Source organism: Aphis gossypii, chromosome 1 (genome assembly GCF_020184175.1).
Source record: "Aphis gossypii isolate Hap1 chromosome 1, ASM2018417v2, whole genome shotgun sequence".
Lineage (NCBI taxonomy): Eukaryota > Metazoa > Arthropoda > Insecta > Hemiptera > Aphididae > Aphis > Aphis gossypii.
This window is the reverse complement of record NC_065530.1, coordinates 51,611,909-51,630,843: the sequence shown is the minus strand read 5'-3', so window position 1 is coordinate 51,630,843 and position 18,935 is coordinate 51,611,909. Positions and strand designations below refer to the sequence as shown.

General features: G+C 25.3%; 1 protein-coding gene across 2 annotated transcripts; it reads right to left on the bottom strand.

The window, feature by feature from the left end:
* Window positions 1-953: 953 nt before the first annotated feature.
* LOC114131922 (uncharacterized) lies at window positions 954-18,893 on the bottom strand. Of its 2 annotated transcripts, XM_050197276.1 has the most exons (12): window positions 18,777-18,893; window positions 17,171-17,371; window positions 15,008-15,175; window positions 12,688-12,932; window positions 12,531-12,621; window positions 12,315-12,434; window positions 11,979-12,224; window positions 3,326-3,570; window positions 3,170-3,260; window positions 2,944-3,060; window positions 1,619-2,863; window positions 954-1,514 (listed from the first exon to the last, which is right to left on the bottom strand). In XM_050197276.1, exons 1-12 carry the CDS (start codon window positions 18,835-18,837, stop codon window positions 1,300-1,302), a joined length of 3,045 nt encoding a protein of 1,014 aa, XP_050053233.1. In that variant the 5' UTR covers window positions 18,838-18,893; the 3' UTR covers window positions 954-1,299. The 2 variants fall into 2 exon arrangements, with proteins under 2 accessions (XP_050053233.1, XP_027853067.2); XM_027997266.2 differs by lacking the exons at window positions 11,979-12,224; window positions 12,315-12,434; window positions 12,531-12,621; ... (2 more) ...; window positions 17,171-17,371; window positions 18,777-18,893 and adding exons at window positions 3,622-3,789; window positions 3,913-4,080; window positions 6,925-7,113; window positions 8,964-9,073.
* Between the last annotated feature and the right edge of the window lie 42 nt (window positions 18,894-18,935).

Here is an 18,935-nt window from a genome sequence, read left to right as displayed (position 1 = left end):
ATATAGTGCTGCGGTCTTAGTGACCTGTGTAACTATGCCGTGACTCGTGCAGATAAGGCGTCTAGCCATTATGTTTTTCGTTTGCGATTAATTGCATTTAAATTATTAAGAATAAATTTAAAATGAATTATATTAATGTAATATATAAAATATATATTTGATATAACAACGTCTATGATATTTCGTTATTAATTATCTTTATTATATGCATTTATAAATGCATTGTATAGTTAATGCTTTTGGTGATAAAACATTGAGTGAAATTGAATTGAATGAAGTTATTAAAATAAGAGCTTAAGGGATCAATAGGTATGTTAGATTTTCAAAAAGGTAGAACGGGGTAATCAAACAATACGAAAATGCAATTATACTACCTAAGTAAAGTATTGAGCATTAGTATTCGTATTTTCAAATAAGCGTAATTTACGATTAAACCAATTTTACTTATTATAATAATGTTATTTAAAATAATATTATTGTACATTGTACCTAATAATAACAATAATAATAATAGGTATTAATTTATATTATGTATATTACAATATATTATTATAGAAGAATACTTTGAATTTAACCGTGTATGGATGACACCACAATCATAAGCATTTTGGGAAAATTTTAAGTTTCTACAGGTATTGGTTTTTACAGTACCAAGTTACAGCAGTATAAAAAAATCGATTTTTTTGAAAACTGTTGGAAATTTCTTACTTTTGACCTCTATAATGCACCAAAGATATTCATTTTGCCTTCGAAAACCGCTGACGTTTGAAATTGGAGCATTATTTCGACAAGCTATTCTGTACACATACACAAAAACAAAAAAACTCATCAACCATTTAAAACATGGATCAAAATGAATCATTGCATTAGTTAGACTACCAAATGAAAGACTTAAAAGAAATGTTGTAAGATCTCATATAAATCTCATCGACAAGTTACACAACGTAAACGAATTATTAAAAATAATGTTTATTTAATAAATAATTTGTTTTACATAGTTTCAATTGGAGGAACTTAAGATCTATTTCTTGGAGTGAGCCTGTTAAGTAATGTTGAAATAGTTTACTTCTCCGTTGTAATAAACCACAAAGCATAATAAATAATAACAACAAAAGCAAAAAACAAATGCATCAACCAATTCAAAACATTAAACATTTGCCATTTTTACATTGAATCATTTTATGTACATATAAAAATTAATTCACACATATAAGTCAAAATATTAACCATAAATAATATGAGATACAATTTATCATAATGTATTAAAGTAATTAATAAATAAACTTAAGACATAGGTTATTAATTTCTTTTGTGACTATTCGTTAGTTCCATGTTACAAGAACTTTCAGTATCCGTTCCAATGAAGCGCTCGTCCATTTCATCATTAGAAGGCTTATTGAAACGCAACAATATAAAAGACAGAGTGAACTTAAAAGTAAGAAGTACGACACTTAGGGCAGCGATGTATTTGATAATAGTAACGGTATCAAATGTATAAGAAGATTTCTCATTTTCTATCAACATGAAAAATAAAAAACACATTTTAATTAAAAACTAATTGTATAATAATACATAAAACATATTAATTATTTATCAAATTGTTTTCGTATAAGCTCACCATTTTGTTTTGCCTGTTCTGCCAATTGATTATCAAAGTTTTGCGTAGAATGATTATAAACCAAATTGTTTAATTCCGATTTCTCGTGAACTTTTAAAACTATTCTTGGTTTTTCATTTTTAAGGGGTATACTAGTAGTTCTCATATCCAAATAGTTATAAGACTCAGTTGTTATATTAAGGACATTTTTATTGTTTAAAATTTGATTATATTCAAATTTTTTTAGGCTAGGATTTGGACGAGATGTATCAAAAACCATCATTTTTTTATTGGGAACAATGGAGTCGTTTAAAAATGAGACTGTACTCGGTAAGCTAATCGTTGAATTATTTAACGTTGTTTTACTTTCATAAATCGTGGTATTTTGTTTAATCTGTTGATTGATAAGAGATTTATTACTGGACTGTTCAATATTGTTTGGTACTCTTAATTTAATTGATAACTTAGTAGAATTATTTATTAATGCTGTAGTGGGTGTGGAGTTTTCTATTAAATATTTAGTGGCTGTACTAGATGAATTAATTTTTTTTATAGTAGATACTATCGAAAAAAGTGGTTTAATGGTTGAGTTAGATAAATTAACAGAAGCTGAAGTTATTAAAGGAGAATTTTCCACCACAGGTTTAGTGATTAGGACATTAGGAATAGAAATCACTTTTATGGTAGGGTTAAGCTTATCTGGTCTGGAAGTTGAGATAGAAATATTAGGTAATATTGTGGTCATAGATATGTTTTTATTTTTTATTAAAGATTCAGTAGTTGAACTAGATATATTAGAGATTAAAGTCGTAGACGGTGTATTAATTATTTTTGAGGAATTGCTTTGATTATTCACCACTATATTTGAAAGAACCGTTGACATTTTAGGAATAAAACTCGTAGTTGTTATGTTGAGGTTAGTAGAACGAGGTGTCGTAAAATTAGAAACTAACGCACTTTTTGGACCTTCAGTGGAAGTTGTAGTTGATGGAATTAATACGGTTATAGGATTCGTTGTAGAATTTGTCATAGACCCGGGTGCAAATGTAGATGTTATGTTTAAAGATTTAACATTACTTGCTGTGGTGACTTCGTCAATTTTTATTGTATCATTGTGTCCGTAAATTTTTGTTAAAGGACTAGAAGTTGTTATGTTTAAAACGGTTACATTTAATATTTTATTTTTTACTGTAGTAGTCACCGTGGTTGGTTTAGTAGTGGTTGTATTATTTAAATATAATTTTGAAATACTTTCCATTGGTTTTACTGTAAATTAATGAATTTTACATTAATAAATAAACTAAAATAAGGACACAGATGTAACGAAATAGCCAATAAGTACTCACTGTATGGACATTTAGTTTGAATGTCTGAGCAACAGTTTTGATTATTAAAACATTCCCAATCGCACGAACACCTACCATCGGTTATTTTTCCACAATTATCATGACAACTGTCGATCTCTGTTAATGGTCAAATTTATCACAATTGTATAATATTGTATATTTGTATATGATCAATTTAAAATTTAAGTTATAAATCGATAAATTGTAAATTTCATATTATATTTACCTTCTTCGTACGGTTGTTTATCACAACTATCGCCCCCTGTAATAATTATGTTATCAATGGCTGCTTTACAACTTTTTCCTTCAATGACGATCTATAAATAAAAAAAAGAATAATTTTAAATATATATTTTTAAAAACAAAAATTGAATCTACTCACTCTAGAAGTAGTATTAAATTTAAACAACCCAATTATAGCTCTTCCTTCTCCTTCGTGAGTTTCCCAATGAGGTATACCTCCAAAAGTGACTTTTAGAATAGGAGGACTGTTTGAACTTCCTGACATTACTTTATAGGAAAATATTAAACACTTTTGTTGATTTCTAACTGAGCTGATTGGCGGAGATAACAATCGCCCGGTGGTAGTAGAACCATAATTACCAGCATCCAATGATATATAATTACCTGATAAAAATAAACTTAAATTTTGTTTAACTTAGTTATACTCCTACTAACTTTTAAAATATTCAGAAGATCCGGGCGGTACGTGACGCCTGCTAACAAATAAAATGAATGACATTTTATCAGCCAACCAATCAATGTCGTTAAAAATATCGTTTTTCCAACCACAAAATCTGTCATCTGACGATTCGAAGTCACAGGATAAATATACTAGATCATCCTCTGTTTAAAATATTAAATTAAGCAATATTACACGTAATATACACACTCACATATTATAATAGATACGTTAATATTTATTTGTACATTAATGTACATCGTGAATATAAGTACATGTTTTCTCACCTTTACACCCTTTTACTTCTTCATTCCATTCCAAATCATCATTGCAATAAACATAACTTGGACCATCTACTATATACCCAATATCACATACCACTTCTAATTTAGCACCTTCGTAGTGAACATTCAATCTTCCATGAGGTATTCGATCTTGAATATGACAACCTTCTCCTATTATGTAAAAATACAAATATTATAAAAATATTGATAGAATGATAAATTATAAATTTATAATGTCTAAAAAAAACATTAATATAAATTATTTTACAAATCAATAGAAGTTGGCAAGTATATCTGATATTAAATATTTAATTCAACTATAATACATTTCAAACGACGAATACAACCAACTGTAATTATTTCGCACTATAAGAAAGTATTACTTAGTTGAACTTATAAATATTAAGTTAATATTAAGTTAATTATATTATATTCATCGTAATACTAAAAAAAACAAACATTTTAATTTTTCTTACTGCATTTGGAAGTGAAATAAAACAGATTAGAGGTATACAACAACATGATGTGGTTTGTTTTCCTTTAGGTACCTTTTACCTACATAACGATTAAAATGAAAATAAAATATATGTTTTCATAAAAGAAAAACCATGAATCCATATCATATGACACGAATATGCTCGTATTAATAAACGATTTTTAGTTTAGTCCACTACATGTTATGTTGTTTAATAATAATATTCAAATGTTAAATAATCTGTAACAAATTATCCGTTGTGATTATGTAACATTATTGAATATTAATGCCCGACTTCATACTTTGCCCGTAATTTATTAAAATTTTAACTTAACAATAAATTAATAATATTATAATGTGTTTTTCATAGATACTTTACATTTATGTATTTATCAGTGATAACGAATTTTACAGTTTATTTAAGAAACATTGTTAGATGTTATATATTATTATATTTGTTTTATAAATATTAATATGTGTGCAAGTATTTATTATTATAACTCAAGAATTATAATATCATATGTGTTTTTTATATAATACTATATTCACTTTCCTCTGTAATTTATTATCATTGAAATATTTGTTTAAATGTTTACATTAGGTACAATAATATTTTATATTGAATTCGAACTATTTACGAGGATTACCAGTACTTACCTACTCATTAAATTGTCAAAAAATATATAGGTAATAAATCTTTAAATTATAGTGCTGAGACATTATGAAACATAACATTTAAAATCTAATATTTATTTTGTTGAAACATTATCCTAACTATAGTTGTATGATTATTTTTGTAATACCAACAACTTATCTGGTTAATGATGATTTAAATAAGAATAATTATGGACAATGTTAGCAACAAATTATATTTTTTTTTTTTTTTTTTTTTTATTGATCTAATAAAATAACCGGCAACTATGGCCATTAGTTACAAATATTAGTATATATAAATATTTTTTGTTTATATAAGTTAAGTACCTAACTTGTTTGATAAACTATACATGTGCTTAGTGCTATCGAGTTATCTTCGGTTAATATTATTATTATTTTATCTAGAATAACTTAATAAAACCAATGTTTTTCAATTCATACACCATACTCATTTAACAATATATACATATATACTAATAAAAGGCAGTGTTTCGACATACTCTCTTCCAATCTCCTTACATATGGTTTTAAGTTTTAGATGATTTAAGCAATAATAATAATGTCTATTGATTTACTTTGGTACCACAACTAAATAAATTATTTTGGTGGCATGTGTCAGATTTCATTAAGTTGTAGACTTTTTATTGTTACAAAATAAAAATAAGTACTTGGTAAGTTATAGATCGTTTGGCATGTAACAGTATAACCCAACTAATATAGTATTATGACATAAACTATAAATATAATATTATACACTGCACAGTCGTCTAATTTATAGATAAGAAACGGAAATAATTGTTTTCCGGGAAGTATATTATATTTTATAACTCAATAACTAAATACTTCTATGGATTATTCGGTACGCAGATTTTACGCTATTCGATTATTGATTTTACACAGTCTTTAAAAAATCACCCTTCACAAATTTAAAAAAAAAATGAAATATTTTACAAATAATAAAATTAATTATGAATTTATTACGCACATCCACAAAGTAATTCCTTATCAACATACCACTACCGATATTCAATAATACATTACACAAGTATGGTGATAGATTCCCTCCACTATGGATGAGGTCATTTAACTTTTTCGTATTTTAATCACCAGTGGGTGGCCTGGGTTTATACTACAATTAAGTGATATATATTGAATTTCATTCGATAAGCTGCAGTTATGGTATTTAGAAAAATATAAATTATGGACTATAAAAGGACGTCATACCAGCCTGACATTGTGGTGTCTCCGTTTTACATACGTACGACATAGACAAAACGCGTTTAACCAGACTGAGTGGAACTCGCTCAATTTGGGTTCTAGAGTAAATATACCTATAAAAAAATTGAATTATGACAATATTTCTAAGAGCAAGACGTTGCGTTTTTTTAAAAAAAATTAACTTTCGAAAAGTTAAAGGTAATTTACTAATGTTGACATTTTCACTATTTTTAAACGATATAATGATCGTTATATTGGGAATATGGGAGTAATAGAAAAAAACGCAGCGTTTTATCTATCGTCAGAAATATTGTCACAGTTCAATTTTATAATAAGTATATTTACTCTAAAACCAAAATTGAGCGAGTTCTACTTAGTCTGCGTAAACGCGTTTTATCTATGTCATACGTGTGTAAGACGGAGACAACACGACGAGTGTATGACGTATATTATTATTATCTCGATATTATTCAAGAGCTTACAGATTTATTAGGTAAGTAACATAATAAAAATATATTTGTTACCATCGATATTCATTATATTATGTTAGTGTATTAAATGTTTAGTCTTGAATATTTTTGCTCTGTTGATTTATATATCCTAGATTTCATAACTTGGCCATTAAATACTACTATGTACTACAAGTGAATTAATCAAATCAAACTTACTGGCACAAATTGGATTTTCGGTATCCCATCGTCCTCCAACACAAGTCGCTATCTCGTTACCACGAACCAGCTTGAACGGTGACAGGCAAGAAATCCTTGCTGTCCTTCCGGAAGACCGCAATTTTACTCGACCATTTTCCAGTTGTATGGTCGGACATCTATATCTTGATAAAGAATCACATTCTAATACTGGAATCAACCACATAGTTTTTATTTTTTATTCGTCAAGTTCAAAACGTAATATATTATTGTTGTATAATAACCGACTTCCCTCAGGCTACAATATTAACAAATAGCATAATATAAGTATAATAATAATAATAATTTATTTTTTTATTAAATATTTTCAAAAATCGTAAATCTATAATAATAATAAAATATTTAATACAAATAATTCAAAAAAAAAAAAAGTAGCTATCATATGCAAACAAATCCAAAATTAAGACTAAATTCAAGATTCTAATATGTCGTTTATAATTGAATAAAATAGATATTTATTATTTTTCTTTAACTGGCACAAACATTTTACTTTGTATAAGATTCTAAAAAAAATGTGTTTCTTATCTTTTTTTTGTCTTTTTTGAAAGAACCTCGCATTTTCTATTTCTCTCTACATATTGTATATAGATCCCAAAATCAACGTCTAAAAAATTGTATCTATATGATTAACTTGATAGTTGATTATATTAAAAACTTTATTTTTAGTATAATTTTTTAAAAAAAAAAACAAATTATTGGATAAGTTTTTTATTAATATAATATAAGCACTAAATACTAATTGTATGTCTTTGGTAATAAAACATATTCAACATTTACTTAAAAGACATCACAACACTGAATCTTATTTTTGTATTTTAAGTTTATTAGTGTACTATACTGTAGTCAAAATAATGAAAAGTTGTTAGTGAATATCTGAAGTTAAAAAAATTATTCTTCAACTAAATGTTCGTTAATGAATAGCCATGTGATGTCATAGAGCCGACGAGTGAACAAACGCCCATGTTTTACGTGTAAAAGTTTAAAGTAGTTTGATTAATACAATAATTTTAATAACTTATGATAGTAGTTGAATATTTTGGAAGTTTTTTCCATAATCATGAGTATTTTATATGCTTAAGACGATGGCATGATTTAACATTAAATATATCTTGTTATTGTGTACACAATATAAATTATAATTAAGGAACATTATTGAGTTCGCAACTACCGTCGTATTGCCGCGCGTTGTCACTCATACACACACAAACCAAATTTTACGAAATTTAATATAATACATATTACATTTGATACATATATCTAGGTACTATGAAAAAAACTAATAAGTATATCCAAATTATAATCACATCAGTGTTATAAACACCAAAAAACACTTAGGGTTACATTAAAAAAAAAAATGTCATCTTTAACGATTAAAACATATTTATCTAGATTCTAAACATTTTTATATATATATATATATATAGCATACGTCACGCGCATGTTTTCAAATGCTTGTATCACATTGAATAATTAGTATTAAAATGTGAGAATCACATCATATTTCTTAGATTATGATATACTTTAAACCTAAGAAAATTTGTTTTTAGTGTTGAGATGTTCTTTATTAATATTAGGACAATAAAAAAACTGTATGTTGCTTTTAACAGTTTTTCCCACTACAATGTCATATAATTAAAACTAAAATAAATTTAACAAAAATAAACTCAAACTACTGAGTCAGGTTTATTTATTAAAATCTATTTTTTTTAAGTAGGTATAAGTATCTTCTATACCTACTCTGTAACTTATTTATTCGTAATTTTACTCAAAGCCGATCAACACAATATATAATACTAAATATTATAAGTTATAACTAATATAATACTTGTCTTGTGTTTTGTGTATTTGCCTAATATTTAAATTATTGGGATTTTAGTGATTGTGTACTATATATTTATGGTGAAATGTAAATATAAATATGAATAACTATTAACATTTAACACAGAATTTATTATTAAAACCTATTTTTAAATTAAATTTATTAAAAATTATATACTAACCTTTACTCAGATACAAGTAAACGGAAAAGACAAATATAACACTGAATCCGACCATCATGAGTAGATTTGTGAACTATTCGCTCTATAACTGAATTCAGAATTGTCGTGTATGTGCTACGTACACCACGACATCCTCTTTATCGCGTACCGGAACACCATCAGCGATAAACAAAAATAACATTAAAGGTCAACTATAGATTATATATTACGTTAAATTAGAATTTACATACCACGAAAACACATTTCTCGGTTGATCGATGAAAAAATCTCAAATTTCTCTTTTTTTTGGCTTGGCGGGATTATTTGATTGTCGAACGTTTAGCTATACCATCAATATATTCTATAGCAGTGGTTCTCAATATTTTTAGGACCATGGCCCGAATTTTACCCTGATAACTATAGCGACTCACGTAATTTTACACCTACAGGAAGTAGTTCAAATCAAAGTTTGTTTATTGCTTTTACTAGTTGTTATTTTATATTATAAAGTTTTACAGGCTTGTAATAAATATAATTTTACAAAAAGGCGTATGCAAAGTGTATGCTTGTTTCCTGCTGTGGTTGATAACAGTTTATAATAACTTATAATTTATATAGTGTATGTTTATATTTATATAGAATAAAATATCATAAATATCTTAGAATCTATATATTAATAAAATTCTAAAAACCCACTAAAAATTAAAATAAAGAATATTTTTAATAAAAAAAAATCAATTTTTAAGATGATCGATCACTAAAGTATTGTTTAATACCACCTATATACTTCATAGAATACAAGACAAATTAACGTTTTTAATAATTTTTTATAATAGAAAATTACATTGCTGTATGGCTGTACCAATTCCATTATCGGAAACTGAAAGGTCTTGAGGAGACATTAATCAACTAGTTAAACATTAAAATAATTCATAAATTGAATTTGTATAGTCAATGTATTGTATTATATATTTATAAACCTACTCTAATTGTAAGCTAATGCTGTATAATTTTTTTTTAGAAGAAAATATAAATTATTAGACACGATTTAAATCCTTATATTTATGTACTACTATTATTATATAATCTTATACTACATTAAAAAAAAATATGGATGAAAGCAGCCATTCATTAATGATACTAGAGTCTTTATCTATACCAGTTTAAAAGTATATAATATACCTGTTTTTAAGCTTATCAAATACTATGACACTATTACTGCTCTAGACAAAATATTAAAAATACCAGGTATTGTAAAATACTAAAATAAAATACGTTTTGGATCAGAGGAATTTTTTAAGAGACTTTAAAAAAAAATAAATAAATACTCTTATTATAAGATCATTCATAAAAACGATTTTGGAAATACTACAGGTTTAATAATTTTAATAAATAACTTCGGTTTTCTAGCATAAATATTTTAGAGGGAAAAATCAGTCAACGTATTCAGTATTTGTTTCTATAGGAACATAATGTTTTTTTTTTTTACTTTACTTTATTTGTTTTAATCAATAATCAATAACAATAACATAACATGCTTGACAAGTGTAATTAAATATGGTCTTTATCTGATTTAAAATAACTGTAAATAAAAACCAGAAGTAATATTATTTTTGATGCCTATATATATATATATATAACTAATATAATAATATAAAAGGTGTATCTACGATAGAACAAAAGTATTATAAAAAAAAATGCAATAATTAGATTATTTAAAAGTATTAACAAGTAGTTCAATACACAAAAATAAAAAAATCAATATAATTAATACATTTATTATTTTTATTTTTTTTTTTTTTTGTTAAAAAGAACCAATAAATATAAAACTTATTCTTGTAAATTATATACCTGTATAACCAATATTTCAAGACCCTAATATTTATTGTTTTATCACAATGAAGGCTTGATCGTTCACATCGATTGATTTCTTAATAAGCAACTTTATAAAGTAATAAGAAAGCTTTAAAATGAATAGTATAACACCTACAGACACATGATATCTAATTTAAGATATTTTTGATTGAACCATATAAGTTAAGTGTTTATTGGAAAAATTAGACGTGTTTGAATAAGCGACAATATTTAGTTTGATGTTGAATTTAAAAAATTCATCAAAAGGCATCATGTTCGATAACTTGTCAGTACTCATAAAATTAGGCATATTAGTTGTTGTTGTATCATTGTATTCATTTTTGGGAATAATTTTTGCATTTAAGACTTTATTTTTTTCTGAAGTCATCATTGAGATCAATATAGGAGTAGTTGAGTTGACTGTAAATTAATAAATTTTATTTTTATACATTATACATTATAATTAATATTAATACATTACAATAAGAACACAAAAAATAATACATACTATATGGGCATTTGAGTTGTATGTCTGGGCAACAGTTATTATTATTAAAACATTCCCAATCGCAAGAACACCTAAGGTCGCTTATTTTTCCACAATTATCATGACAACTGTCGATCTCTATCAATGGTCAAATGTATAACATCGTATATATTTTATATGAAATCAATTCAAAATTTAAATTATAAAACGGTAAATTATAAATACCATATTATAATTACCTTCTACGTATGGTTGTTTATTACAACTATCACCCTCTGTAATTACTATGTTATCAATAGCTGCTTTACAATTTTTTCCTTCAATTACGATCTACAAAATAAAAAAGAAAAATTTTAAATATATATTTTTAAAAATAAAAATTGAATCTACTTACTCTAGAAGTAGTATTAAATTTATACAACCCAATTATAGCTTTTCCTTCTCCTTTGTGAGTTTCCCAGTGAGGTATGTCACCAAAAGTGACTTTTAGAATAGGAGGACCGTTTGATTTTCCCGATGTTACTTTATAGGTAAATATCAAACATCTTTGATCATTTTTAACTGGAAGAAGTGACGGAGATAACAATCGCCCAGTGTTAGTGAATTCATCATTTCCAGTATCTAAAGATATGTAATTATCTGCAAATAAAAAAATAACTTTAATTTTATCTCAAATTATTTATTTTCTTATTTACTTGTGAAATAGTTAGAAGATCCAGGAATTACGTGACGACTGTTAAAAATGAATGATATTTTGTCAGCCAGCCAATCAGTGTTATTCAAAATATCGTTTTCCCAACCACAAAATGTTTCATTTGACGATTCGAAATCACAGGATAAATTCAAAATGTTATTTTTAGCTGCTGTCGTCACCGTTTTTGGTGTGGTGGTGGTGATACTAGTGGTCAAATATAATTTAACAATATCGTCCATTGGTTTGACTGTTAATTAATTAATTTTATATACATAAACAATTAATTATAAATATATTATAATGACAATACCATTTATCAATGAAATGAAATACTCACTATATGGACACTTGATTTGTATATCTGGGCAGCAATTCTTATTCTTATAACATAACCAATCACACGAACAACCAACACCATCCGATATTATTCCACAATTATCATGACAACTATTGATCTCTGTAAACAGTTAAAATGGTACATTACGATAGTATTGTTGTGCGTTGCGAATTCAAAGTACCTACATATATAAATATTATGTTTATGTTTATTTACCTTCATTGTACGGTCGTTGTGTACAACTATCGTCTTCTGTAATCATCAAATTATCAATAGCTGCTCTACAACTACTCCCTTCAATTACAATCTACAAAATAAGAAAAATAAAATCTAATATACTTTTTAAAAACATAAATTGAATATAGGTACTCACTTTATTTGAAACATTGAACCGATATAATCCAATTATAGCTCGTCCTTCACCTTCGCGAGTCTCCCAATGAGGTATTCCACCAAGAATTACTTTCAATGTTGGACGATTTTGTGAATCACCTGACGTAACTTTATATGAAAATTGTAAACACCTTTGTTTACTTGCAACTGGAAGAAGTGATGGAGATATCAATCGTCCGGCGGTAGTGGGTCCATAATTTCCCGCATTCAAAGATATATAATAATCTAATTAAAAAACTTGGATATAGAATTGTAGTTGAAATTAATCATTTTAAAGTACATATTATTCGTAAGTGCACGTAAGTGCAAAATAGTGGTGATACTCATTTTTTTTAAATAATAGTCAATCAAATACATTTCTTTTAAACTATGTTTAAAATACATTTTTTAATTTGTAAACACTTAATAATTATATTTGAGTACATTTTATTATTATTACGAGTATTAAGAATCGAAAAAATACAAAAATACTGAATGAAATTTGAATATTGATAAAACAGTTTATTTGCTTTATATATTATACATATTTTATTTATTTTTATTTTTATTTATTAATATAGCGGGCGGAAGCCCGATTTAAATATAATATTACCTATACCGCTATTATTTTAATTTTATGTATCAGAATTTACAAAACATATTTTATTATATATTTTTTTTTTAAATATGAGAGAGGCTTCGCTGTTTTAGGAGCCCCCCAATGACGGACACTTGAGTTTTTACAAAGAGTCGCCAACCACGAACCGAGGCCCTATTGAGCCGGAGTATCGTGGATTATATATAAGAGAGGGAAAAAAGGAAGAAATAATTCTAAAGCATTTTTTGGGGGTTATAGAAATTTAATTTTGTGCCAAGAAAGCCGAACGGCATAAAACTCGGACTTAAAGAAATAATTTGTATAATATTAGCGACATATAATGTTAATCATAATAATAATAGTAATATTTTTATAATCTCTAAACAACCTCATGAGGGGGCTCCGACGCTTATAGATGTTGAGGGTACACATTACAATCGTAGCTCAGTATATACAATTTACTTATAATATAGGCAAAATTAGAATACTCACATACCGGCCAAACATAAAAACACATAATATATTTAACACAAACATCACGTAACTCATTATTGTTGCCCACTCGGCATATCCGCCGTGGGAACGATCATGGGTGCTCTACTCCATGATGTTGGTGTGAAACACTATATTGGAAAAAAAGGATGGGCGTACTTGATGACCATCTAACCAGAGCAAAGAACGAGTGTTTTCTTTTTTAATTTAACGGCAGTTGCTAGCAGTGGTTATCGTCACGCGTAGGGCTTCGCACATGATAACGGCGTTAACGGTGTAACTGCATGCGCGCGGCGTGACACGATAGGAGTTCGTTTAGTTATTATAATTATTTAATATACATCTTTACGTTACATTTGTTTTTATCGAAAAGACCATTAGGGTGTTTATTAAAGTCTTTTCGCTTGAGGGGGGGGGGGGGTAGAGAGCAGTGTGTAGCACTTAGTTTCTAACCAATAATAAGAATAAAATACATAATTAGTTATAACTAGAAAGCTAGTACAGTCTCGCCTAATTAAAAAACAAAAATTGTTATATAAATGGTAAATTATATTTTTGGAAGTTTTATAAATTATTTAGAGACATATATTTATAATTGCTACAGAAACCATTGTAATAAAAATTAAGATTATTACGGGAAAGCTTTTAATTTCATAATATTTTGTGTTTTATACTTTTATTATATTGTTCTTATAATTATTAATTTTAAATGTTATGTATTTTTTAAATCAAAATTCAATTATTGTAGCAATAAAATAAGCGTTAAAAATGATACAATATCTACGTAATAAATTATCAAACATTTTTTTATTACAACTCGTAGAAATATTAGTAACATTTTTTATCTTTTTAAATATAAAATGTATACTATTCCACATTAAAATAAGTTTAAATTGATTTTCATTTAAAAATATTATACTTACTCAAATTATTTCGTAATTAACAATCAATTATAAAACATTAAACACAATTTGAAATTTAGACATTTAGGAATAAATAGAAATATAGTTCAATGTTTATAAAGTCACTTGTTAATATTCACAAATATATACTTTAAAATCAAAAAAAAAATGTAATTTATAGATTTTAAATAGGGTATATTGTAGTAGTTAATACTTTCTAAATTAGTTACCTATTGGCTATTTATTACTAATAGATAGAAAAATTATCATAATACATACAATACACAAAAACGTTTTATGTTTTAAAATTTAACAGTATTTTTACTTACTTGTAAAATATTGAGATGAACCCGGTGTTACGTGACGTCTGTAGCTATTCGATAGAATGGACATTTTATCGGCTACCCAATCAATATCGTTATAAATATAATTTCTCCATCCACAAAACCTTTCTTCTGTTGATTCAAAATCGCAAGATAAATGTATTGGATCAACTTCTAAAAAAAAAATGTTTGTTCATTTCAAATTATTAAGACCGAAAATACGTGAAATATTATGTGCTGATACAAATCATTAAAGAGAATATTACTTTTAAAATTTAAATTATTTTAACTAAAGATTTTAATATTGATTACAAAAACTAAAAGAGTGACCATCACCCATAAATAAATCATGGTAACAATCTTTAAAAATAAATTTTTGTAAAATGTACAAAAAGTAAAATGAATTACAAAGTTTCTCATAGATAATTATTACTAAAACTCAAAAATCTTAAACAATCAACAATTTGAACAATATTTCATATTTGTAGATCAAATTTGATTGAAATCAAATATTTTAATATTTATACAGAGAATAATTTAAATTATTTTGTTGTAATTCGAAAATTTTATTTTTTCGAAATTTTTTATAAATAATAATAATTGATAATATGTATAATACAAAAAAATGTATTCAACTTACTATATTATTATGATAATAAAATAAATTACTATAGTATAAATTTTAAATATAAATACATAATAAAATACCTTAATATGTCCTGATAGGTCGTCTCCGCTCAAAACCGTTTTTCATTTTTAACAATGAATTCAAATTTAACAGTATGTATTAGTAATTATAACAGTAACTTATTCCTAATGACGAAGTTCACTCAAATTTTATTTTACAGTACAACCAGTACAGGGGCTACATACTAATCAACTTTTTGTATATATATATATATTTATGATGAAAAAAATTTGGTTTTCTAGTTAAAAAAAAAAACTTGAAAATAAATACTAGGTTCTCCATAAAAAAGATGTTCTTACACTAACAAAACGATATCAAAAATATATATTATAGGTATTTTTAATAAGTAATTGTGAAAATTGTTTATTTAAAGATAAAATGTATCTTTAATATAATATAATTTTAGTTATTTTGTTGTAATTAAAAAATAATTCAATCACTAATTACATTTTAAAAATATTTAGATATATAATATTATTAAGATGTATAACGTTCATAGTTATATTTATACCTTTATTAAATTGGTATCGACTTATAACTTAATAATTAATACAGTTTAATATTAAAATAATATAATATACCTATGTCTATGCAATATTTTTTGTAAAAATTAGTTCAACACTTAACTACCTATACAATACTAATAAAAAAGTAATAAGTTACTAAAAGTTTTATAAATATAACGTTTATAAAATATTCTTAGAAATTGAGGCTAATACACAGTTTCCATTTCTTCACTCATAATACATCCTACAGTTAAGTATTAAGTTAGTTAATATTTATGTCGTGTATTATAGTCAATACAAACATAATATTGTCATCTCCATTATAGTAACTTATTTTTCTACGCAGCCTATACTTGATAAGTCGTTCAAATTCGAAATTTAATATTCAATTACGTATGTAGATACTCAAAACCATTTTCATAAGGCTAACTGAAGAATGAGTCTAATTTAAAATAATATGTATTAAGTGTAAATTATTAATTATTATAGACTCCAGGGAAGTGCTATAACCAGACCTTTTTGAGTGGATAGGAGGTGTTTTTTTCTCTATAATTTTTGTTATGCTAAAATATCTAGATACTTATCAGTTATCATCTATTTCTTTATAACTTTATTAGTGTAAAAACAATTATGTAATTATCTTTAGTTTATTAACTATTTTTAATCATAAAACAATGAAAAAAAATTGTAATTTTCACAGATAAATATATAGTCAGAAGTCATAAAATGTCAGAATAAAACCAACAGTTTAAAAAATAATAAAGTAAAATAAAATATATTAAATTAACAGTCGCAAAAATTTAAAATATACTTCACAGACCTATTATAGCTATATCACCTCATTATTCAATAGATAAAAATTAAGTTAATTGAATAAAACTATTTTAATATTCTATTTAAGTAACATAAGGTTTTAAACGATTTATGGTTAAATAATGCGTTAATAATAATTAATAAATATAAGGGACGACTTACTAGCACATATTGGAAATTCACTATCCCACTTTCCTTCTATACAGGTCATCGTCTCATTGCCATTTACTAGAACGTACGGTTGAAAACAAGTTATTTTGGCTATAGTTACACCATTTGATAATAGTAATCTTACACGACCATTTAAGATCGGTAACTTCTGAACACATTGATTTTTAGGTGGTGCAGACTCACATTCAAACACTAGAAAGAAAAACACAATTTAAGTTTATTATTACTTTAGGAACACAAAAAACGTGAAGATTTATTCACTTCATTAGAAATTATAAAAGTTGAAATAAAATCGAGCTATTCACCCAAAGCTACAATAAGTAGTAGAAAGGTAGAATACAAATTTTATATTTATCTTACATTATAACTGATATAAGTATAATAAACACATAATATAATGAATATGTCTATAATCTTAGTTGGTTTTTACGTAATAAAAATATAAAATACAGTAAATGGCAGGGCCTCCTCGAGGAAGGGGGGTTGGATCTGAAGTGTTGGGACCTGTTTATTCTAGGTGATTGTTAAAATGAATTTGTTATTTTTTAAATTTTGATAGGCACACTTATTTTATATTAAATATTTAAAAAAAAATAAACTATTCAACATTTATGAGATTTATTGATTAATAAATTATTATAAAAATTATACAAAAAATATTAATATTATTAAATGTAAAAACTAACAAATTTTAAAAATGATCTATTATAAATATAATAGATAGTTGGTCTTAGATTTTTTTCGAATTGCAGCAAATAGGTAAAGAAATGAAAATAATAGGTACCAAATTTCGTACATAATACAAGACAAATAAAAAGAAAAAAAATATTTTAGATGAAACTTTAAAAACTCAATCAACATTCTCTTCTGAAAGAACTATACCTGAAATTTTATTTAGAAATTACCTATATATGATTTACTACACAATTGACTAAAAAAGCTTGTAATATTCAGTATTCTTGAGCTATACTTTTTATTACTTATCTGCGAAGAATTAGAATTAAAAATGAATAACTTGCACAAAAATAAAAATCACATACAAATCGATAGTTATACCAATCAAACAAATTATATATTATTCAATTTTCTGTTTTATTAATCCCTTTAAAAATGTTTCACTACCTATTTTGTATTTTTTTTTAATTATCGTGGTAAAAATAAATTAATTAATAAAATAAATTAGATATCATTTTCTAAAAAATATAATAAAAAAAATTTTAATTTTAAATAAAACGAAACATTTAAAAAAATTAAAAAGTCGAAGATTAATATTACTATTTTGTAGAACAAATTTCATCAATTTATGCACTATAAAATATTTTGAATATTGTTATTTTTTTTTTTTATGCTCTTACATGAAAATTGTTAGCTAATAAGTAAATAATAAAAAAAAAAATCTTTAAAACAAATATTATAGATAATTTTAATTTGATTTTATCCATTAATTTATTTGGTATCGATTTAAAGTAATAATTTTTAAACAAATTGAATACAGAACAACCTATTTAGTTATTACTCATTACTTATAAATCTTAAAATTTAAAAATTTGTATGATTTAAATTACTAGGTATGCAATAATTTATACAATATACTAACCCAAGAGTATGTTCAAGTACAAGTATACAGAACAAATAAGCATAACATTAAATCCAAACATAGTGAGCACACTAAACAGTGAACAGATTTATGAATAACTCCTACGACAATTGAACTTAGAATGCTAAAATACGTTCAAACCTTCTTAAACGTATTTAA

Excerpts from the sequence above, each read along its gene's own strand:
- LOC114131922 (XM_050197276.1), bottom strand. The coding sequence starts at position 18,837 with ATGTTTGGATTTAATGTTATGCTTATTTGTTCTGTATACTTGTACTTG. Across the intron at positions 12,225-12,314 it reads ACAAATCAAGTGTCCATATA|TCAAACCAATGGACGATATT; the intron begins GTGAGTATTTCA and ends ATTAATTAACAG. Across the intron at positions 3,571-11,978 it reads ATCTTCTAACTATTTCACAA|GTAATTATATATCATTGGAT; the intron begins GTAAATAAGAAA and ends TATTTTTATCAG.